Source organism: Triticum aestivum, chromosome 7A, assembly GCF_018294505.1.
Source record: "Triticum aestivum cultivar Chinese Spring chromosome 7A, IWGSC CS RefSeq v2.1, whole genome shotgun sequence".
NCBI lineage: Eukaryota > Viridiplantae > Streptophyta > Magnoliopsida > Poales > Poaceae > Triticum > Triticum aestivum.
Genome location: NC_057812.1, coordinates 268258558 through 268283085, shown reverse-complemented (window position 1 = coordinate 268283085; position 24528 = coordinate 268258558). Strand labels below are relative to the sequence as shown.

Below are 24528 nucleotides of genomic sequence, written 5' to 3'. Positions count from 1 at the left end.
GACTTCGCTTAGCCTGTACTCGGTATGACTTTTTTATTTAATAATAAAATTACTGAATCATTGTATATTTTCTCTCTTTATGCCGCACTCCAACATTATGTATGTTGCGCTGCTATAGTTAATGCTAGAGTGGACAAAGCTTGACACCAATGCCCATTTTTTCTAGCTTCGTCTTTGTGTCCGTCGGCTTGCCTTCGGATTCTTCTCCGATCTTACTGTCTGCGTCGCTACTGTTGTGACTGCAGGAGGATATTGAGTATCGTGATTGTATTGGAAACATACAGTAGACTAGAAAGTATTCTAACTTGTTTTGTAATCCAAATAAATCATATACTCTTATATATATGCCCATGAGGCAAGCAATAAACATCATCGACTCCACCAATATCCGCGCCGCCCGTGGCCAGTCATGCACCACACACGGACGTCGGACTGCTCGAGCGCCGGGCGCTGGGGCACAAATCCACAACGCGCGCATGGCCGCGTACCATGCACGTTATGTGCTTGTGGATGCAGCGTGTTGCTAGCTCGTACATGCTGCATACGTGAAGCCTTCCTGCATATCTCGTGTCCCTGCCCGGTTGCATGCTTCTACAATGTCAGACAGCCTGAAGCACATTGTCCAGTCTATTCAACCGCATATTCGTGGGGTCCGTGGGATCCTGAAGATCGTCTCTGAATATAGCACGCCCCTCCGATTGAGCAACGGACTATCGCTGCGTCGTCCTTTCAAACCGCAACGTCGTTGTCCCAAGGTTCTATCCGAGGCTGCACTAACCTGCGCGATGTCGCCGCGTTGTTCCTTTGGGCCGTATTGCCGAGGCCCTGGTCCAGCGCCGCCTTGAGGCCATATTCATGGCTGCATTGACCCTCGCGCTGCCGCTGCGTCGTCCCATCAGGTGGTAGCGAGCGTGGCACGCGGTTTCTGCTTCTGTCCCGTGGTTCTTTCCGCGGCTGCACCGATCTACGCGCTGTTGTTGCATCGCTCTTCGAGTCATAGTGTCACAGGCCGTGGTCCACCGCCGTCCTGAGGCCGTCCGCTCTAGGCCGTCTCCATGGCTACAATAACCCTCGCGCTGCCGCTGCGTCGCCCCATCGAGTCGTGGCACGTGGCACAAGGTCCCCGCTGCCGTCCTGGGGTCTTCCCCGCCGTCGCCCCGACCCGCGCGTTGCCGCTACGTCGCCCCTTGGTTTTAGCGCCACAACACATGGTTCACTTCACCGTCCACGCGCGTTGACTTCTATGTGCTATGCGCCGCATCGTCTTTCTAGACGCGGGAACGCCACCGTCCATGTCAGTCTTCATCATGTTGTAGTGTTCTTCCTGCGCCCATGACTAACACGGCGCCTCCTTGCGCCCGCGGCTCCACGGCGACTTCCTCGACACCGACCACCCCAACTCGACATCGACCATGGCGTTCTTCGCACGGCTACCTCGACTACGGCTACACCACCCTCGCTCTCGGCTACCTCGACAACAGCATAAAAGGGCTATCACCTCGCTGCACCTCGTCGACTTCTTCTACAGTCAACGCGGCTGCGACGCGACACCGTTCATGACGCTCCCGCTATGTCCGCGGGGGGATGTAAGCCCGCCGGCTGCTATTCTCTCCAATTTGATCGTCTATGATGCTTCTGTCGTTCATAACGCTACCGCTACGACTGCGAAGGGATGTTAGAGATATATTTGGGTTACATGTATTTGGTAATCTAGGATTTGTAATTCGTCTCATTTGCCCTTCAAGTTTGTACTCCTATATATATACTCATCCGTGAGGCTCAATACAACATCCAACGCATTACGCCACAATCCCTCTCTATTCCTCAAACAATAAGCTTAGTCTAGAACTATCTAGGGTGTGTATGTGTACCCTACTAGAAGAGTATGTTTGTGGGGAAAGTTTAATTATCTCGTAGATGAAGCCAACCTTTCCCTACATCCGGCAATAACCTATTTTTCTCTACCTAATAATAAAGGGACTATTGCCTCTGGCGGTATATCCTCGAAATTGCCCCCAAGTTGCAAAATATTACCCATCGATGCCACCTATAAGTGATAAAAAAAGTTTCACACAGGGAAATCCCAGCCTGGACCGCCCTAGTAGAAACCTTCTATACCGTGTTCTGAGCGTTGGGAGAAGAAACAGCACGCCTGTTTGGGCCAGCCCATGTCCCGGCGGCCTGTTTTTTAAATTTCATATTTTATTTTTTGGTTTTCTTTATAGTCCTCGTCTTTTTCTGAATTTAAAAAAAATTGGACTTAAAAAAGTTTCGAAAATTTTAAAAATAAGAATTTTGAAATAAAATGTTTAATATTCATAAATGTTTGTGGACTCAGAAAATGGTCGCGATTTTTTTTAAGTTCTCATATTCAAAAAATATTCGCAATTTTGAAAAAAAAAATCAGAAAATCAAACAATGTTCATAATTTTTTTGTAAAAGGTCGTGTAGTAGAAATGTTAATGAAATTGAACAAACTTTCACCAATTCAATCTTTTTTCATGAATTGAAAAATAGCCTGAAAATTGAATAAATATTCGTGACTTACAAAATAGTTTATTGATTCATAAAATGTCCGCTGATTCAAAAAATGATCGCGCATTTCAAAAAATATTCATTAAATAAAAAAATTCATGAATTTCCACCAAACAACTTTCAAAAAAATGTTCACCGATTCTAGAAATGTTCATCTATTCAAGAAAAACATTTTATTAAAAGCTCACAATTTTAAAAAGTTTGCAAATGGTATAAAATATTCATGATTTTAGAAAATGCTTGAAAATGCTTGAAAATCTATAAAGATGTTCATGAATTTGAAAGATGTTCACAATTTCAAATATGCTCACGAGTTTAAAAAAATGTTCATTATTTTCAAAAGTTTTTCATGATTTCACGAAAATGAGAGCGATAGGGTATCTCAGTGATGCAGAAAAATTTAGTCATGGTCATTAGAGATTATTTTTTTCTCGTGTTGCAACACATTGGCCGTTTTTGCTAGATCAAGAAAATGTTCATTTGCCCCACCAATTTCCAAAAAAAATATTCGTCGATTCTAGAAATGTTCGTCGATACAAGAAAATTGTTTTCAAAATGTGCAGTATTTTTTAAAAAAGTTTGGAAATCGTATAAAGCGTTCATGATTCAAAAAATGTTCTTGATTTTAGAAAATGTTTGAAAATTTGTAAAAATGTTCACAGATTTAAAAATGTTCGCGATTTTAGATATGCGCATGAGTTTATTTTTTTCATGATTTCACAAAATTGAAATTAATAGTGTATCTCGGTGACGCAGCAAAATGTAGTCATGACCATTGAAGATTATGAATTTTTTTTTCTTCCATTGTAACGCACAAGCCTTTTTGCTAGTAACGCCTAATTAGAGCGGGCCTAGTTTAGTCTAGAAGTCCGGAGTATATGTGTTTTAGTAGAAGAGTCTGTTGTTCATGGGTAAAGTCCAGTTCTCTCTTAAATGGACCCAACCTAGTTTAGAAGTATTCGAGGTGTGTTGAGTTACTGTGCTAAGGATAATCAACCTTTTTTTTTTGCGGGTAGGATATATCAACCTTGCCGGGAAGCAAACAATAAAATATCAAGTTCCTACCTATGCTCTCTTCTACCACTTTAATTCTCCAATCTCTTTCCCCATAACCCTTCTACTGTACCACAACGTCTAACACGGCGACAACCTTGGCGTCCAGCGAGTATCCCACCCTAAAACCTTCATACCCAATAATATGGACACTAAGTTTTTCTTTCGGTGGGGATCAACTCATACAACTCAGCTTCATACACTGCTACTACTGATAATAACTAATTACTCCCTCCGTTCGGAATTACTTGTCGCAGAAATGGATATATCTAGACCTATTTTAGTTTTAAATACATCCATTTTCGAGACAAGTAACTCCGGACGGAGGGAGTACAAAGCATCAGAAACTGATGGTCCATCGAAATGACATTGCTCACTGACTGGTGACTGCTTCTGTATATTAGCTAGTAATACTAGTATGACAAAAACACATCCATCGTATAACTATGACGATTGATCCACGGCGATTGTTTCAGCTTCTCCAGTCCTCACCATTTGCATTGCACTCCATTAGCTAGGGGTAGATGATAATCTACTCTTCACATGTTGCTAGACATCCATGCCGGTAGGCACCCTACTCATGCACAAAAGAGAGAGAACAAGAATTTAGTTACACATTTGCAGTTTTCGGAGTATGTTCTTCCAAAAATAGATAGGCCGCAAAAGGAGTGAAACTTTTTAGTGAAACTCACATGGGACTGGGAAACTGAAGCACAGGGATGGCGCCGGAGCTGGCTCCTGCGGCTCGGCCACGAGGATGTAGACCAGGCCCATGACGCCGGTGTGCTGGCGCACGCTGCTGTAGTTGGAGACGATGGTCAGCACCTCACCGTCACTGACCTTGATGGATCCTGGCTTAGGGTAGCACGTCGACATGCCAACGATGTAGTTCGCCTCGTTTCCTGCCTCCTTCCCTGTGCCGTAAGTTGGAAGCGATTCACAAAGAAGGCGTCCATCCTGTAGCAAGTCCAATGTACCTCAGAAGTTAGGCTTCCCTTTGCAGATAACATGTTGTGATGTTACCATTTAGACATCCTATAAACATATAAGGTCTCATTTAAACCGTGTAATGCCCCGTTTGGATTAGCAGAACTGAGCATGGAATTCAGGAATTAATTGAACTCAGTGAATATCAGCTGCTTGGTTGCAGACGGAATTGGAGTTGGAATCCTAATTCCAAGTTTCAGATAGGTAGTATTGAGTGTTTCCCCTCAGAATAACTCTGACAAGTGCATAAGCACAATAGGTAAAGCGATCAGGGTGCTAATCCATTACCTGGCCATGCAAAGAAGCACCAACTCCTCCGGAGTGCTGGTGCGCAACACTGAACACGATATCTCCTCCACGCGGCAAGGCCGCTCTAGCAGTCTTAGTATGGATGCACTCATTGTTGGCTCGGTTTTCTGCGCTGCATTCCTCGACTTGATACTCAACCTGTAAGCCAACGGTTTAATTCATAAAGGAAAAGGAAAAAAGATGGTGTATTTGAATACCCGTAAAAAGAAAAAATAATGTGTATTTGGAAAAATAGGATAGTTTTTAAAATCTGAAACAGTTGCCGTTGTGGCAACTGGGAAGTAGTATTTGCATACCTTGCAAGAATGTTCAGGAGTACCATCGAGCATAGCAGTATCCGTAACGTCAAATATGTAAATCTTGACAGGCACCACCGCATCAGTCCAGTCGAGCCACGTCACGGTGTACTGCAAGAACAACTTCCGCACCTCGCCATTGAACCCTTCTTTGACCCGACACTGGGTCTGATCATAGCAGCAAAATAGCCCACCAGTGTAGTTCTTTGAGATTGTGCGCCCATACTCATCAATTGTGACATTGTAAAAGTCGCACTTGCACTCGGTGCAGCTAGGCTTGTCGACCACGCCCCTTGTGTCGATGGCATGAATATTGAGCAACCATTTCTCCTCATAGCCTTCAGGGGCCTTGTCTTCATTGCCAATCTCAATTCCATAAGGATCAGGAACCCATGTGGCAGTGTGGCGAGTCTCGGAACCGAGCCCGAAGTACTGGCCTAGTGTGGTCTTGCACACTCCATCATTCCTTTTAAGCATTCCTTTTGGAAGATTCTGCGTATCGGGGCTCTGACTGTTCTTCAGAGCATAGTATGGTTCTGCAACCCAGTGATGCAGGTAAGTCTCATGGAGCGGGACAGGGACGCCATTCTCATCGACGACCTCTGCATCAAAGCTCTTGACTGCAAGGTGGCCTCGGGGGAAGTCGACATCATGGTGGTACTTGTTTGAGACTGATCCAGGGCCCAGTAAGATGGGCGGAGAACGGAACGTCTTTGATTTAAGAAGATGGCCTCTCACGTTGAGGGCTTCAGAGGGTAGGGGAGCAATAGCCGATAGGAGTGAAATGAGCAGCACAACAGAGCCAGCCATTTTCATCTTGTCACCAGCTACAAAAGTCGACCATCTATCAGAAGAAAGTAGGATTGTGCAAAAAAGAAGCAAACCAAAATACTCTGAAGCAAGCTGACTATTCAGTTATATATTTGATTCAGAAGACGAAAATGCATAGGAGCTCTCGGGTGCTACGCCCCCCTATATTCAAAAATAATTTAGTAATTCAAAAAAAGTAAAAAAATCCCGGAACTTTTTCTGGAATCAAACATGACCAGGTATTGCACTCGTATAAAAAGATTTGAATAGAAAATGACTTTTATTGTATCCGGGGTCAAAGATTTCCCAAAAAACACTAGATACAAGTACTATTCATGCTATATTGTCGTCATAAAATATTTTTTTGCCCTGAAGTCAAGGAGAATTATTCCTTGGCCAAACATTTTATATGAGTACAATACCTAGTCATATTTGGTTCAAAAATATATCCAAGATTTTTTTAACCTTTTTAAAATTATTAAATTATTTTTTAATATAGGGGGGTGGAGCACCCGAGTGCTCCTAATCCACTTCCATTCAGAAGAGCCCTTTTATAGCAACTAGCAATTATGAATAACAAAATTCAGCTAACAACACCTGATACAGTGTAATAAACTTATGTTCATTGCCAGATTCATTAATTCAAGGACAAGCCTGCCATGACATGAACCATTAGTAGCCACTACTGAAGCAAGCTGACTATTCAGTAACTTGTACGAGGAGTGTGAAAGCGGGTCAGGTTTATTCCATTGAAGAGCAAGAAAGCAACTCTGGCTAAAAGTTTTACTAGGCATGTCGAGAAAGACAGCATCCACATGAATACTTGAGTAACTTGACAAGACAAAATCCAACCAATAAACAAGGAGCGAACGTACACCAGCTTGCTTCGTGGTAATCTCCCCTGTGTCAATTCGATAATACAGAAGACAGTAGCTTTCACAGGTGACCTATATATATACATATAGTGTTCAAGTAAGCATCAAAAGTGATTTGATTGTTCACATAGAGATCGTCACTAACAAGGGGAACCGGATATGGTCAGGCAACAGAAACTCTGAACCTTTCCAACCACTAAACGATATTCTATTTTCTTTTAAATAACAGTACTCCCTCCCTTCTAAATTTGAACTAAAACCACGACGAGTAATTTGGAACGGAGGGAGTATAAAAGAAGGGCACCCCTGTAAAACTGAAACGTGCATCGAGACCCAATTCTTGACTTGAACAAGAAGCATCTATCTCCACATAGAAAGGCTTGATTCTCTTGACCACCAGTAACCCATGTATGTATGTGTCGCAAACAACCAGCAAAAAATACTACAAGGACGACAAGAAGAGAAAATCGAAATACAGTAGTCTTTTTATGAATCACAAACATTTTCTTGAAAGGCGAATCGCAGTCATAATCGGGACTGGGCCAAGAGGATATCTAAAGACGAAAAGGTCTCTCTGCCGGTGGATTGACTGACTGATTGATTCAGCAAATTAAAGATACCACAGAACAGATGAGAAACCAGAGTATTCTTCGCCGCAGCTACCCTAGCCGATCGGATGGACCGTGAATGCGCAGGAACCAAAGGGAAGACGGGAGCAGAGCTAGAAGCAGAGGGACGGACGGCGCGTACCAGGAGGGATGGACGGAAGGGGGCCGAGGAGCAGGAGGAGGCGGAGGAGCTGCGGCTGGGCTGTGGGAGTCTGTACGGTTGGTGTGGTGGCCAACGGAACTTATAGGGTGCGGGGCGAGGCCACGCGGCGTCGGGCGCTTACGGCAGCGCTTGCGTCGCTGCGTATGGGGATGGTTTTTTTTTTCCTTTTTGATGAGGGAATGGGGATGAAGTTATGAACGCGGGCGAGCCGGTTCACACTTTCTTCTTTCTAGAAGCTGTCACCATGCTGGACGGATAGTGTTTGGATTCTTTTTTTGCAAATCTATTGTTTCTTCCTATTTTGAGTAAATACGGTCGTGCTAAATTTGCATTAGTACTAGTACCAAAGAAAGGAAATTCCTTCTAGAAACGGCAGGCCACGATAGCAAATACTCACCGCCAGCGTTGAGGTGAGATATGGAGCGCTACTGGAGCTGGAGTACATACAGCGTACCACCTCGTCCTGGTGTATGGGTCCTCTTTGTATTTTTTGCGCCAAACTTTGACCTTTGATTAACGAACAATGTTATTGCATGTCACAACAAATAATATCATTAGAAACTAGTTCAAATACGAATCTGGCGATATAATTTTTTACGATATGCACTAACATTTTGTTAGTTAAATCTATAGTAAAAATTTAACACAAAATATGAAGGGACCAATAAACCAAGACCAAGCTAATACCTAATAAACAGCTCAGAAACATACTGCGCAATAACGAATAATAATAAATTAATGAATGACAATGGAAGGAAGCACATACCAGCCTTATTTAAGGCATCAGCCATTGATCGAAACGTGCACGCATAGTGTGGAACTCGTTGAGGTTGAGCCCATGTGGGACTGGGCTCTCGGGACCGTCGACATACATGGCGCTGTCAGTACCACGGTTTGGAAGCCTGGCTGCCGCCTGTTATTTGCAAATCTCATCTTGCGCCAAGGAAAAAGAAGGGTACAATGTGTATTGACAGTGGCGCCTTAGACCAACTCGGCCATATCAATTTCTTGTGTGTAATTCCTGCTAGTAAGATATTTTAACGGTCTGAGGCCCTGCAGTTTAATCATCCTGAATCATCAGATTAACCATCAACGTCGAACAGAAAGTTAAACTCGCTTGAGAAAATGGAAAACCGCTAACGCTAATCTGCCATCTGCTCCCGGGACGAGCACTGTACATCTCTGACTATATCTCCACGTAGCGCCAATATCACACGTCCAACGTCTCCACCGATTGCCGACGAGCTAGCGGTAGAAAGCTACTGGAGCAAGCAGCCAACGGAGCAATCAAGTACTGTGCTAGTATTAATGCATTGCCAATATTTCTTTCTTATACTGTTTCCCTAGTTCCCACGGAGGAAAAGAGACTCCACGCATCCACTGCCAAGATTATTGCCACACAAGGGCTAGACTTATCTCTACAAGGCCTATAGCTATTTCCATTGCCATGTCAAAATAAACACGTACGTACATATATTACTTACACTTGACATATACTACTCACATGAACGTGGCGCTAAGGTCTCCAAGAAGAAAAATATGAACTCGGACATAAATAAAAGGAGAATAAAAAGAATCTATACCGATGTGATTTTTTTTTCGAAACGAGCCAATGGGAAATTACACGTCGAAGATATATAGCCAAAACAATCGACGCTGTCAGGCTGTCACTACCGCCTTATCGTCCCGCATTTGACTGTAGAACCCCGATGTACAACGCCAGGGGAGGCATGTGGCTGAGGGAGGAGGTCATCTGCCGGACATGAGGTTCACCAAGCCCGGGTTTTCGTAGAGGGCGTTCATATCCCAGAACTCGCTCGTGGAGGACAGCGTCATCAGCGCCACCACCACGGATCTCATTGTCGGCCTCAGCTTGGGGTCCTCCTGTGTGCATGCGTTCGCCAGGTGCGTCATCTGCAACCACAAGCCAGCAAATGTTTTATCCTGGCTGCCATATATCCAATCCAACCACGCAACGAAAGCAAGATATATGCAATGGAACCGCTGTGCCCGAGCAAGTTTTTCTAACCTTGAGAATGGCGTCGATGGGGTAATCGTCTCCTAGCTTTGGATCGATCAGCCTCTTGAGGCCTTCCTTCGGATCCGGTGCATTGAGAGCCTCCTCAAACTACACATATTTCAGTGTATGGTAAAGTCATCAAACAAGCAAGGCAAATAATTTCAGCAAGCACCCAAAGCCAGGAGTGAAATGCGCCATTAGAGCATCTACAGCAGGCCTCTTAAACCGTGAAACTTTCAGTTCGCGAAAAACGCGTTTTAAGGGTCGGTTTGAGCTGCGGCCGAACAGACCCCTCAAACTTAAACTGTAAAACCGAATATTCACATTTTTTCCCCACGTCTTCTTCCTCTCGCCCGTGTCCACGGTCTCCTACAAAGCCAGTGGACAGCACACAAAAGCGGCCAAATACAGAGCCGCCGACGGCCAAATACGGAGCGCACGAAGCGGCCAAATCCAGGAGCTAGCTCCTCCGTCGGGGTAGCCAGCTCCAATCGATCCAGGAGCTAGCTCCTCAGCCATAGCCAGCTCCATTCGATCCAGGAGCTAGGAGCTAACTAGCTAGCTCCTCCGCCGTAGCGAGCTCCAATCGATCCAGGAGCGAGCTCCAATCAATCCAGGAGCCAGCCAGCTAGCTAGCTCCTCCGCCGTAGCCAGCTCCAATCGATCCAGTTAGGAGCTAGCTAGCTCCTCCGTCAAGAGAGACGCGTGTGGGCGGCAGCCGGGGCGGGCGGCCTGCGTCCAGAGCGGCACGGACGGCGGACGCGGATGTTTCCGTGACAGTTGGGCTCTCGCGAACTGCTTTCTTCCGATACAGAGCACCGTAGAAGCGGACGCGAAAACTGTATTTTTGCAGATCGGGAGGAGCTTTTTATCGCGCCCTTTAAAAAATATACAGTTTTGCTAAAGCACATCTAGATGTGCCATAAGTATCGCACATCTAAGTTCTATGTCATTGATCTTACATCGAGATTCGCGTGAATATTTTCTTTTTCTTTTTTCTTTTTCTCTTTATGTTTGATTCATTCACTTAGATGTGCAATAACTAGAGCACATCTAGATGTGCCCTAGACACACCCAAAAATATATAGGTCAGAGTCGTTTACTGGTTCTATTCGGGTCGCTTTTTCCGCCTAAAACTGTAAACCGGCGGTTATTTTACAGTCTTGTGCGTTTTAAGGGGTCTGCTAGAGATGCTCTTAGTCCATTAACATAAAGTGATTGCAGAAGAACTCGGGAAGCGACCAATTTAGTCCATAAAGCAGCACAAAGGTTGTGAAGGGCAACTCCACCTTGCTGCTACAATGTGTACAGCACAAGTGTTGAAGGAACAGCTTCAACGTGCTGCGCTAGATATCGCTCTAGAGACGAATGTAGGCGGATAGGGCAGCAAGAGTTCAATCCAGAACTCCTAGAGCACAAGACCTACTCCAAGATCTTAGATAAGAACAACAAGTTCTATTATAGATAGAGATATATAGTCTAGTTACAAAGTAGAGGTGAGGACCTCTATTTATAGGGCTTTGGGAAGCCTTCACATACTTCTACTTATAGCTGGAATACTCTAGAAACATTATTTAAGGTTCACCATTCTACTCATAGCTACTCACAACTAGAAGACTCTAGAAAACAGTAGGTAGGATAAACAAAAGAAAAGAAATACTATATAGACCACAACAGAAGTATCTAGAAGTAGCCAAACAGATTTGACATATGATTATATTTTCATGTTCCTCATCATTCTCCCCTGGTTGTTTGGAACTAGCCCTCGAGTTATCTTCATAGAGCGCTTCTTCTGGATGGTAGAGAGTCAAGTCTGCAACATTGAAAGTGTTGGAGATACCCATATCGCTTGGAAGATCTATCACATAAGCATTATCATTTATCTTTCTCACGATAGAGAAGGGTCCATACCTTCGCTGCCTAAGTTTCCCTTTAACACCTAAAGGCAACCTCTCTTTTCGGAGGTAGACCATCACCTTATCACCGGCTTGAAATGATTTTGGCCTCCTTTTGCAATCAGCAAGTTGTTTATATTTCTAATTTTGTGCTTCCAAAGAATCGCGAATCTCTTCAAATAACTCGGTGTAATTATCAGCAAAGGACAATGCTGATTTTGAGTTTCCCCTTAATGGTAGCTTCACCAGGTCCACCACATGTGATGGAACTTTAGTGTAGACAATGAAAAAAGGGCTCCTTCCTGTGGATTTATGCTTATTGTAGGAGAATTCTGCAACAGATAAAGCCAAATCCCATTGTTCCTTCTTTCTCCACAAATGCAACGGATCAGATTACCCAAAAACTTGTTCACTTCCGTTTGTCCATCTGTTTGTGGATGAGCAGTGCTAGAAAATTTCAATTAAGTGTTGAATTGCTTCCACAAAGTGAGCCAAAATGCAGCAAGAAACTTGCTATCACGGTCTGAGACAATAGACCTTGGAACTCCATAAAGTCTGACCACTTCTCGAAAGAATAGGTTTGCCACATGATGAGCATCCGTTGTCTTGCGGCATGGGATGAAATGAGCCATCTTAGAGAATCTATCCACGACCACAAATACAGCATCACTTCCTCATCTTGTTCTTGGCAAGCCCAAGACGAAGTCCATAGAAATGTCCTCCCGTGGAGCAACAGGAACATGCAAAGGCATGTATAACCCTGTATTCTGGACTTGGCCTTTGCAGGTCTGACATACGGGGCACCGTTGAACGAACTTTCCAGCATCTCTCTTTAGTTGTGGCCAAAAGTAGCGAGCTTCCAGGTTAGCGATAGTCTTGTCCCGTCCAACATGACCACTAAGATCACTTGAATGGAGCTCTCTAACCAGCTTGTCACGTAGAGAACTTCTTGGAATGCACAAACGATCATTTTTGAAGAGATATCCATCTTGCATCAAATAGTCATCACCTAATGGTTGGCCCCTTGCGTGCTTTACCCAAACATGGCCAAAGTCTTCGTCACCCTCATACAACTTCTTTATTTGATCCATGTCCGAAAGTTCAGCTTCAAAAGAAGTCAAGAGGCATGCACGACGACTCAAAGCATCGGCCACTCTGTTAGTTATTCCAGATTTATGCACGATGAGATAGTTAAACCTCTCCAGATATGCTGCCCATCTTGTTAGCATGCGGTCAACATGCTTTTGATTTCTAAAATGCTTCAAGGATTGATGGTCGCTATAAACAATGAACTCTTCAGGCAGCAAATAGACTTTCCAAGTTTTCAACGCTCTGAAAATGGCGTATAATTCTTGCTGATAGGTACTCCATTTCTGTCTAGCTTCACTTAACTTCTCACTAAAAAAAGCAATGGGCTTCCTTTTTTGAGATAGGACAGCTCCAATGCCTACTCCACTTGCATCACACTTCAACTCAAAAGTCTTGTTGAAATCAGGTAGTACCAAGACAGGAGCTTGTGATAGCTTTTGTTTAATCTCATTGAAACTAGCTTCAGCTGCTTCTGTCCATTGGAACTTTCCTTTCTTCAAACACTCGGTAATTGGTGCCATGATAGTGCTAAAATTCTTCACAAATCGCCTATAGAAAGTTGCAAGGACATGAAAGCTTCTTATCTCAGAAATGGTCTTAGGAGTTGGCCATTCTCAGATTCCTTCAACCTTAGAATCCTCAACACGAATGCCGTCACATGTTATGACGAATCCTAAGAAAAGAAGTTGTGTTTATAGGAAAACACATTTCTTCAAGTTGACGTAGAGCTCATTTTCCCTTAGTACTTCTAGCACCTTCCGAATGTGATCAAAGTGTTCATCCTCATCCTTGCTATAGATCAAGATGTCATCGAAATAGACCACAACAAAGTGGGATAAGAAGGGTCTAAGGACTTGATTCATTAAGTGCATAAAGGTACTTGGTGCATTTGAGAGTCCAAATGGCATGACTAGCCATTCAAACAACCCTTCCTTTGTCTTGAAGGCGGTCTTCCATTCATCCCCAGGTCTTATACGAATTTGATGATATCTACTTCTTAAATCTAGCTTTGTGAACACTCTTGCTCCACTAAGCTGATCCAACATATCATCCAGACGGGGAATAGGGAATCTATACCTTACGGTGATCTTGTTAACGGCTCTACTGTCCGTACACATGCGCCAAGATCCATCTTTCTTTGGCGCGAGTAGGGTTGGTACAGCACATTGGCTAATACTTTCTCGAATGTGCCCCTTTTGCAACAATTCCTCCACTTTTTCCTTCAATATATCATGCTCCTTTGGGCTCATTCGATAGTGTGGAAGATTAGGAAGACTTGCTCCCGGAATTAAGTCAATTCTATGTTGAATTCCTCTCATCGGTGGCAAGCCATGTGGCTCCCCAAGTATGTTCTGAAATTCTGCCAATAAACCACATACCTTGGATGGAATTTCAACAGTCAGGTGCTCTTCTTTCTTTACAACAAGTGCAGCACACAAATCTGCCTCCTTCAAGTCTTCCATAAACTCATGAGAGGTATGGAAGATAATTAACATAGTTTAACCCTCCTCCTTAGAGGTATTACTTTCGGTTTTGTTTGGTAAGATAATGATCTTTCTCTTGTTCCAAATGAAAGAGTAAGAATTTTCCTTGCCCTTGTGTGTAGTATCCACATCAAATTGCCAAGGCCTTCCAAGAAGAACATGACTGGCATCCATGTCAACCACGTCACACAACACATTTGAGCGATAATGCTTACCCAAAGAAAGTGGCAGGTTGCATTGTTTGGTGATCCTCATATTCACTCCTTTCTTGATCCATCCAATAGTGTAGGGATTTGGATGATCATGGGTTTCAAGCTTTAAATGGTCCACCAACTTCTGGGAGATAAGATTCTCGCAGCTGCAACTATCAATCACTAGTTTGCATACCTTGCCATTTACCGTGCATTTGCTCTCAAATATTTTCTTCCGTTGTGTGTCATCGAGTTGTGGTGTGGAACATAGGAGACGCTGGATCACACATACCACCTCTTCGCCTTCTTCTTGACAAACCTCTTGTCCGTCTACATCTTCAGATTCGTATTCTTCCTCGTCGCTTTCACCATCATGGATAGTCGTGTTAACAAATTTCCTTAGTGGGCAACCGTTGGATATGTGTCCCTCTTTACCACATTTATAGCACTTTGGGCCTTCATTTGCCTTACCCTTGCTTCTAGTTTGTTTCGGAATGGGCTGTTTTGTCTTTGGTGGAGTGGCCTTTTCTTCCACTCTATTAGGTTGGCTCCTAGATGAGCCTTCGGTATGAGGATATGGAGGATATGGATCCTTAGTTGTCTTTCTCATCCTCACAAACCTCTCGGCCTTTAAGGCTAGAGCTTGTGCTTGATCAACGGACCAGATTTGTTGCATCATCAATCGATCTTGAATAGCATCACTGAGACCATTGATATACCTTGCAACTTGTTGCTCTTCAATTTTAACAAGGTTGCACCTCACTTATAGCCTTAGAAACTCCTCCGTGTAATCTGAAACAGTCCTATTTCCTTAAGCACAATTTTGAAATTGGATAAATAGGATCTGGTCATAATCAGCGGGCAAAAATCTTCCTTTCAAGAGGCCTTTCATTTGTCGCCAAGTTCTAACACGTGGTTCTCCTCTCAGCCTGCGCTCCTCTTGAACGCGATGCCACCATGCACCGGCTCCTCCTTTCAGCTTGTATGCGATCAAAGAAACTCTACGATCTTCCGAAACCTCCATGACCTCAAAGAAAGTCTCCACTTCATATAACCAATCCAGGCACCCTTCAATGTCAACATTTCCATTAAAACTTGGGATCTCAGCTTTCACCTTGTATGTATCTCTTGCATATGTAGGGTTGGGTGCTCTCCGATATGCGTAGAGATTCGGTTCTTCAAGGGCATCATCATATTCTTCACCTTCAGAAGCTTCAACATAAATTGGCCTTCTTGAAGCACGTTGAACAACATGTTGTTGTGGCGGTCTTGCTCCAAGATTACCTCTCCTTCTTCCTTGATGAACATCTTCCTCTTCTTTAGATGAATCTCCTTCATTGGTAGCAGGGGGGACACCCTTTCTTATCATCTCAACCAGCTGGTCAAATCTCCTATTAAGACCTTCACGCAGCTCTTTGATTTGTTGTTCAGCAGCATCCATCCTCTTTTCCAATTGCTCCATTGCTTGCTCCAACTTGTTCTCGAAGAGGACAACAAGAACGATTATGGGTCAACGAGGCTCTTATACCACCTGAAGCAGCACAAAGGTTGTGAGCAACTCCACCTTGCTGCTACAATGTGTACAGCAGAAGTGTTGAAGGAACAGCTTCAACATGCTGCGCTAGATATCGCTCTAGAGGCGAATGTAGGCGGATAGGGCAGCAAGAGTTCAATCCAGAACTCCTAGGGCACAAGATCTACTCCAAGATCTTAGATAAGAACAACAAGTTCTATTATAGGTAGGGGTACATAGTCTAGTTACAAAGTAGAGGTGAGGACCTTTATTTATAGGGCTTTGGGAAGCCTTCACATACTTCTACTTATACCTGGAATACTCTAGAAACATTATTTAAGGTTCACCATTCTACTCATAGCTACTCACAACTAGAAGACTCTAGAAAACAGTAGGTAGGATAAAGAAAAGAAAAGAAATACTAGACTACAACAGAAGTATCTAGAAGTAGCCAAACAGATTTGACATGATTATATTTTCATGTTCCTCATCTATTGTTCCTCATCAGTCCATAAACTGGTTCATTGGATCAAATACGGCCAGAACCAAGTCGGGAGAGAAAGAACCATCCACATGGCTATTGTTGCATTCCTTGGATCGTTCATAAACTCACAAACTTTTATGGGGACTTTTTTGCAAGATTCCATTGACCCGCATTCATATTGAAACTGCCATGTGTAAAAAATATAAGCCATGCATGACTCAAACACACGTCGTAGGGCTCAGGTATAAGGCCTGCTAACCAAGAGAATTATAAGGTATTTGTGTAGCCATTGGTTACTATCGCTCCTTATTCTTTCTATTTGCTCAGTCAGTTCCTGACTAGGGAAAAGGTGGCCTGCTGACCAGTAGGATCTTAAATCATAAGTGAGGATTGTGTTACAACAAAGTATATGAAAATATCAGTTTTTGTAAAATTATTTACTAGGAGTACTGTACTACCTGTTCAGATTTTATTGTTCATGTGTATGTATTTAAGCTTAGGAGCAGAGAATATATACTTTGTTGTAACACAATGCAAACAAATGACTAAATATCCTACTGGTCGGCAGGCACTCTTTCCCTAGTCAAGCGTGGGTACAAATCCCACACAATGCAACTTGTGGTATTAATCTTTTTTGGAAACTGACCAAACAAATAGAAAGAATAAAAAACCAATACTAAACAAGGCCTACACAAACAGCTTATAGTTCTGTTGGTTAGCAGGCTTGTACCTGAGCTGTTGACGCCTATGTTTAGTTTAAACGCAGACCGATGTAATCTTGCAAAAAAGCCCCTATAAAAATTAAGTCAGTTTATGAGTGGTCCAAGCAATGCCAGTGTGGCAATCCCTAATCGGTTTTGGCCTTGTTTGATCAAATAAACGAGTTTATAGACTAAATTGATCACCTTCCGAGTTATTGGCCTAAAGTGTGCGATCATTTTGAGTTAATGGACTAATGGCGCATTTCACTCCAAAGCCAGCCTGTACGTGGTGGCTTCGAAAGCATAACTGTGGGATAACAAAACATCCATATTAATCTGACCTTCTGTAACTAACTAATGTCAGCAGAAGTAACAAAGCAGAATGACACACAAAACAGGTACCCTAGCAGTTTTATGAAGCATCGAGAGCAGAATGTAACTTGTTGGCTGAGCAGCACAATTACCAGATAAACCAATCCCTTTGAATCACTGGCAGATTCAGTTGATCGGACAATGGCATCTTTGGCTGAAATAAGTTCGTACAAAACAACACCAAAGGCATAGACATCGACTTTAGGAGAAACATCACCGTATCGGGCATATCTGCAAACACCGTTTCCCATAAATGTCAACATTCATCGCAAACAGGGAATACTTTGCGGTTAGCACAACAAGAAGTAGATGTTCAGGACACCTACTCTGGAGGCATGTAACCGAATGTACCAACAACACGTGTTTGCAAAGATGTACCACCACCAACTTCTGTAAGTTTTGTTAGACCAAAATCTGCAACCTGGAAGATACACATAAATATTACATCAAGGGTGGACACTGGACAGAACATATGAAACACATGAATTCTCCTTGAATCATTCCTACCTTTGCACGGGTGTTCTTGTCTATCAATATGTTTGCGGATTTGATGTCCCGATGTATGTACACTGGAACGGTATGCTCATGAATGTACTCAAGACCTCTTGCTGAATCTAGTGCAATCTGAACTCTTTCAGCCCAAGAAAGAGGCTCATAACCTATCACAAATGCGCGGAGAGATTAATTTGCCGGAAGGAACAGAAAAGGCAGAGTCAATATTTCGGGAGGCAGAACATTACCAGTTCCACGCAAATGCTGGCTTAAGTTGCCATTCTCGATAAATTCGTAGACAAGGAACAAAGAACTCTCCGTGCAATAACCAATCAAGCGCACCTGCATGAAATTGAACATTGAAACAGCAGTGAAGAGGTTAAATTAACCTGACTAGAGAATAGTGTGAAATTACGAGATCGTCCACATGGAAAATCTATATCATCGTCCTATTAAAAAACAGTATTTTTAGGTACAGAAAAAGAAGATTTACGAACCAGATTAAGATGATGAACATGTGTCAAAACTTTTAACTCGGCAAGGAACTCTTGAGTAGCCTGCATGTCCATCTTTTTTATGGCAGCTTTCTGGACAGTGGAGGACACAAGAGAAATAAAGCAAGTCATTTCAAATGAAGAACATGTCATGACGCTGCATGATCACAATTCATGGACCAGCGCAGAGTTATATTATTTCACCATTGTTCAATCCCCTAGTTAAGTACTCCCTCCGTAAAGAAATATAAGAGTCTTTAGATCACTACTCTAGTGATCTAAACGCTCTTATATTTCTTTAGAGAGTACATGTTTGTGGCATGTGGGATTCTGGAATGCAAATGAAACAAAAATGAACTAACCTCGCCTCTAAGCTCAGCATAATAGACAGCACCAAAACCACCTTGTCCAATTTTATGAATTATGTTAAAGCCTTCTGTAGCATTAAAAAGTTCTTCATATGAGAACTCGACTGATTTATCAACTGTAATGCCGGCAGCTGGTGAAGCTCCGTCAGCTTGACTGCTCGATGGTGTCACCTTTTGCATGGATACTGCACTGGCTGGAATAAAAAGAATAATAGTTCAGAAATAGCAGAAGTCACATTCTGTAGTAATATTTGTCAAGGCCTGTTCAGTTCAGGGAAGAACAAAACAAGGGGAAAATGGAAGCATAATTTGAGGTTCTCTAAATTTCTCTGTCCTCCAAAAGTACACTTATAGGTCCCTAACATAGCTCATTGGTTACACTTATAGCCCTGAAACTATTACTCATAATCATAACATAGTACATCACTCTATTTACTCCAAATATTTCCAGGTCCACAAAAATCAATATAATTGCTCACGCGATAGACAAGCATTACTTCAAACCACCCAAATCCCCTCGTATCTTTGTAACAGAACATTGTTGAGATGAAAAAGGACATAAATTAACTTGCAGTGGTGAAATTAGGACATGCAAATGCTTTTCTACAAAAGAAATTACAAGTATAATTCACAGTTCCAGGGTCAGAAAAGTAGTCAGAGATCCCTACAAAACTGATTGTTACCTAGACGGGTAGATTCTTCAGAAGATGGAAGCAAAGCGTCCTGTTTCGCCTTTCTTCGCCTATAAAACAAGAATAACACGACAGCCAGGACTAGTGCAACTACACCAGCCACAACACCTCCTGCTATTGCTCCTGCTGAACTTTTTTTCCCTGTTGTGAAGAGTTGAACATGAATAAACATCACAGTTCTCTCACAAGAATCAACAACATCCGGTTTTCTTTCCAAAAAACCTTAACGCCAAGCAATAATTAGCTCGCGAAAGGACAAAGGCTGCCTGTACTGCACAAGATGAGGATACTTATCAGCATAACTGCATGAGAATAAACATAACATGACGAGAAAATCAAGTGGATAGAAATACAAGTTAAAATAACAACTCTTACCCTGATGATTCCAGAGGAAGGTAGCTTCCATTGGGATCTGGAAAACCAAACAAGCAGAGGAAAATATTTCAGGAACACGTGATCAATTCTACGCAACATGTAATTGATTTTTTTATAATGGAATTTTTTATTGACTCAATACTTTGCATGAAGATGATACAACCAACAAAGTGTTCGCACTCAGCCTCTGCAAAACTAATGCAATTCATGGCAACTGTTGCATCAAATTGAGTTAAACATCAATGTCAACATTGTAACCACATGGTATCATCAAACGGATTGAGGGTTTCGCTTCAACTTGTTTCTCAAAATTAATAGTTACACAAAGATCATTTGGTCCTAGGAATTATTTAGGAAATTTTCTTACCGAGTTACCATACATGCAGAATTGGCATGACACAACACACAGGACCAGCAACATGGACAAAACCATATCAATATGTGGCAACAAAATGGCACATGAAGAAAGAAATATGCGGGGTCAGCACTATAACCAGAGTTCAAACAGTTTATTTGCTACTCACAAACATTAATATAGCTGGAACTACGAACAATTAACAATCCAAAACCTCATAACAAAATTTGAACAGAGCACCAGTATCACTCTACAACTGAGTACGAAACTGCATAACACACTTCCCTAGTACGACAATTAGTCCCCAATACTCCTCCATTTCAGTCAGCTAAACAAAGCTAAAATTGAACCAAGTTCCACACAATTCAATTCGAATAGCAGCACTATTCACGAATTATGCAAAGATCGTTTGGGCCCCCAGAAATACTAGGCAGTTTTCTTACTAAAAGAGTGATCCCCACTACTTCTAATTATCTGAACATGCGTGCTTCCACATCATTAAAATTGTTGTAGCCGTTAGATTTAGGACCCGAATATCCAGTAAACATCAGATTTTTAGGCATGGCAAACTGAAAGTTTTTTCACGGCAAATTATGTTTACCGAGGGTGGCAAGTTTAGTTGGCGAGCATGGCAAATCCGCCTCAGTTTATTTTTTTGCCAGAAATTGCCGTGCTCACCAACCAGATTTGTGATCCTCACGCCAACATAAATTGCCATGAAACACCTTCGACTTGCCATGCTAAAAATCTGACGTCAGATTTTTAGCATTTTCGTAGATTTACTAGCTTGATCCACTAGCATCTGTGTCTACGCATGAGAATCCTCTACTATGCAACATGCATTAGCGCATTTTAAGTGGGTTTTTAATCAAATTGCATTTAAATGTGACATGCACAACTTCTCATGTTAAGGATTTTTTTTTTGCTTATGCAGAAATTTCTCACATAGTTTAAATGTAAGGACTTAATTAGTATTCTACACAATATTTAGAAACTATATATCCAATTCCGTGGCAACGCACGGGGTATCGTCTAGTATGCAGAATTGGCATGACCCGCCCCACAGAATCAGCAACACAAAGCAATAGCAATCAATATGTTGCAACAAAAATGGCACATGAAGGAAGAAATATATGCGGTCGGCATCATAACCCACAAACATTAATATAGCTCGATCTTGAGAATCCAAAACGGTTTCTGGTGCCCATTTTATAACTTCGTAAGGAATTTTGAACAGAGCACCAATATCACTCTACAACTGAGCATAAAACTGCACACCGCACTTCTCTAGAGCAATTTATCCCCAATACTCATCCATTTCAGTCAGCTATACCAATATACTCCCTCCGTTCCTAAATATAAGTCTTTTTAGACATTTCAAATGGACTACAACATATACAACATACGGATGTATATAGACATATTTTAGAGTGTAGATTCACTCATTTTGTTCCGTATGTAGTCACTTGTTGGAATCTCTAAAAAGACTTATATTTGGGAACTGAGGGAGTAAAATTTAACTGAAATCCCCACAATTCACTTGGAGTAGCAGCACTATTTGAATTGAATCCCCAGTTCAATTAAACTGAAACTGCACGCCACAGTTGAGTCGGCTAAATCTACAAGGGCGTTGTGATTTGTGAAGCCTGACCTTTGGCTGGGATATACACGATGCCGCTCCCGGTGACACCGTCCATCCCGGGGTTATACTTTCTGAGCAGGTCCATCTGCTCCGGCGACGAGAAGCTATGATTGGCGGCGACGGAGGCGAGCGTCTCTCTGTCCCTCAGCGGGTATGTGAGGAAGAGGCCGTACTGCGTGGAGATTCCGGCGTCGCCGCATGAGCAGTTGACGGTGACGTTGACGGAGCCGACGTCGGGGATGTTGTTGGCCGGGTAGGTGTTTGTGGCCTGCAGCCAGGCGGGGGTGGTGAGGTTGTTGAATTGGTCGGCGATGCTGATGTAGGTGTCCCCGGTGTGGACGTCGTAGCGGATAGAGGCGGCGAGGAAGGTGGAGGCCGGGGCGGACGGCGGCGCGAGGCAATGGCAGGGGAAGGGGACGTTGAGGCGGTCCCCGGCGGCGACGAAGTCGAGGTTGGGGATCCCGGGGTTGTACTTGCCGAGCACTCGGTAGTCGGAGAACCCGAAGAGGTTGGCGATGTAGGTGACGTTCTGGTTGGACGCGACGTAGTAGGAGCCCAGCGCGAGGTCGCAGCCCCGGCTGCAGCCGTCCCCCGCCGCGGCGGCCGCGTTCGGGCCCGCCGCCGCGGCCAGGAGGAGGAGGAGGAGCAGGGGGAGGAGCGGAGGCGGCGAAGCTTCCATGGCGGCGTGGCGCGGAGGCGGAACCCTAGCGGGAGGGGCGGAGGAAGCTTGGCACCATTCGACAGTCTGTAGCCAGAGGGGATGGGCCGGGAGCGAGGGGGAGAAGACGCTGACGCGTCGGGGAGTTTGACTCGTCGCGGACGCGGGCAATCGGCAGTTAGGCCACGGCGTTTCACTGGCGGGTCTGGGCGAAACAGCCAGCGGGAGGTGGACGCGGTCGTGCCGGGGAAGCGCAGCGCGGCGGCTGCTGTTGCCGCGCGGTCAAACGAAGCGTGCTACGAATTCCTGAGGTCCCGCCGGGCACGGGGCGGTGTCCCATCCGGATCCGGGGGGAATGGAATGTCCCCGTCGCGCTCGCGCGTGCTACAACTAATTGCGAGATTAGGCTCTAATCTGAGGCAATATTGTAGTATAGTACTACTGCGATTACATGTTTGTATAACGTGATTACACGTTCGCCTCTGGATTAGATTAGTATTAGAATAATTCATGACAAAGCAATTGTCGAGGTATATATGTATGCTGCCTCCGGAACCTCCCCCGGCCGTCGGCACGTCGGCCGGTGACATTTGGAGCTATTCATTTCGGGGATTGTTTGAGACTTGGGCGCCGACGGCGGCGTCATGTGCTCTGGAACTACCATCTGGAGCAAGGCTGGACGGCGGCCGTTCATGCGGTGGTTTGTGATTCGCTAGCTTGACATTCCCCGTCCAATTATATGCCCTAATTATATGGCGTGTCGGGGAGGGGGAGAAAGAGAGTCTGGCTTATTGGAGTTGTTATTTGGTGCCGTTGTTTGATCAAGACGCATGCAATCAAGGAGAATTAATATTAACTTATATTTATATTCAAAAATAAAACTCAAGTGTCCAATAATGCCATGTTGATCTTTTCCAAATAATCGTCTTGGGCCTTTTCTCTTCTTTTCTTGCAAACTAGAGAGAACTCCTACCCGGACTCTGTTTATTCTTGTCTATGCGGCTTTAGGTACAGCTTGAGTCCGCTCGCATGAAAGAGAAGGTGTTCTATGATATTCAGTACGAGAGCCTGATGTACTTTTGCTTTTTAATGTGGGTTAAGGGTCATGCATTTTCTTTTTGCGAAAAAGCCTCAGTCTATTACCCAAAAGTCTAGAATTACAAGACAACCTAAAAATCAAAGATATTACAGTTAGGTCTTTGAAGAGTCGACCATCTCCCACTCCCTAACGCCCCGATGGCGCGCTGCCGCTCCAACGGCGGAGTCGGGCTGCCTTTTTTGCACACGGTTAGGAAGGTAGAAGGAGTCGGCATTCCCGGATTGGTCGTAGATCTTCGAGCCTTCACACCAACGCCATCGCTAGAGACAACGAGCACCAGCATGATTTCCTGTACAAATCCCATCGGCATCTCACCGACACTACAGAGGATGTTGTTGAGACACAAACGCAACCGAACGAACAAACCAAATTTGTCGTCGCCAACGTCGCGTCGACATATCTCGGGAACTCCAGATCCTCCACCGCAAAGGAGCGGAGGAAGGCGCCTCGCATGAACTCTCGTCACCGTCGTCGAGAACATCGATGTGTTGGAGCTGGAGCAGGGCAACATCATTCTCTGCTCCGTTGTTGCACCCACCGAAGCGCCGCCGATAGACCTACAAACCCAAGCCCTATCTAAAGGCCGGGACCGGAGCACCAAGGTTCCCCACTCCTCCCATCGCCCAGGCGGCAGGCGGAGGGGAACCCGGGGTTTGGTCGCCGATGGTGGACAGTGGGAAATGAGCCTCCTCCCTCTTCGCGTTCGTCGGAGCAATGAGGAAAGGGAGAGAAAGTGTAACTGGCTGCATGATGATGCTACTTGTGTGCTACATTGGGATTTTCTGGAAGAGGAGAGGATGAAGCAGTACAATAGAGATAAGTATTTCCATCAGTTAAGAACCAAGGTTATCAATCCAGTAGGAGAACCACACACAACCTTGTTAACAAGGATAGAAGCTTTGTTCCCCATTAATAGTTCAGTTTCCCACCGTGAGAGCCAAACAAACTCTCTCTTAATAGTTCAGTTT

The 24528-nt window shown here is 43.9% G+C and overlaps 2 protein-coding genes across 3 annotated transcripts; both read right to left on the bottom strand.

The window, feature by feature from the left end:
- Positions 1–3734: 3734 nt before the first annotated feature.
- LOC123152047 (uncharacterized) lies at positions 3735–7825 on the bottom strand. Of its 2 annotated transcripts, XM_044571655.1 has the most exons (6): positions 7616–7791; positions 6866–6937; positions 5181–6007; positions 4864–5022; positions 4281–4545; positions 3735–4162 (listed from the first exon to the last, which is right to left on the bottom strand). In XM_044571655.1, the coding sequence occupies exons 3-6, from the start codon at positions 5994–5996 to the stop codon at positions 4128–4130; spliced, it is 1275 nt and encodes a 424-aa protein (XP_044427590.1). In that variant the 5' UTR covers positions 5997–6007; positions 6866–6937; positions 7616–7791; the 3' UTR covers positions 3735–4127. The 2 variants fall into 2 exon arrangements, with proteins under 2 accessions (XP_044427590.1, XP_044427589.1); XM_044571654.1 differs by lacking the exon at positions 6866–6937 and having other exon boundaries at positions 7616–7825.
- A 1223-nt stretch (positions 7826–9048) lies between these two features.
- On the bottom strand, positions 9049–22715 carry LOC123152046 (chitin elicitor receptor kinase 1). The gene is made up of 11 exons (XM_044571653.1): positions 21813–22715; positions 19807–19843; positions 19423–19571; positions 18734–18933; positions 18375–18464; positions 18126–18219; positions 17893–18044; positions 17712–17806; positions 17478–17616; positions 9666–9764; positions 9049–9550 (listed from the first exon to the last, which is right to left on the bottom strand). The coding sequence occupies exons 1-11, from the start codon at positions 22480–22482 to the stop codon at positions 9386–9388; spliced, it is 1890 nt and encodes a 629-aa protein (XP_044427588.1). The 5' UTR covers positions 22483–22715; the 3' UTR covers positions 9049–9385.
- Between the last annotated feature and the right edge of the window lie 1813 nt (positions 22716–24528).

Bases quoted from the DNA above. Each gene is read 5' to 3' on its own strand.
- LOC123152047 (XM_044571654.1), bottom strand. From the start codon at position 5,996: ATGAAAATGGCTGGCTCTGTTGTGCTGCTCATTTCACTCCTATCGGCT. The intron at 4,546-4,863 runs GTAATGGATTAG...GACTTGCTACAG, and splicing joins GTGCTTCTTTGCATGGCCAG to GATGGACGCCTTCTTTGTGA. The intron at 4,163-4,280 runs GTGAGTTTCACT...GTGCATGAGTAG, and splicing joins CTTCAGTTTCCCAGTCCCAT to GGTGCCTACCGGCATGGATG.
- LOC123152046 (XM_044571653.1), bottom strand. From the start codon at position 22,482: ATGGAAGCTTCGCCGCCTCCGCTCCTCCCCCTGCTCCTCCTCCTCCTC. The intron at 18,220-18,374 runs GTTCGTAAATCT...AATTTCATGCAG, and splicing joins ATGTTCATCATCTTAATCTG to GTGCGCTTGATTGGTTATTG. The intron at 9,551-9,665 runs GTTAGAAAAACT...TTGTGGTTGCAG, and splicing joins CCATCGACGCCATTCTCAAG to ATGACGCACCTGGCGAACGC.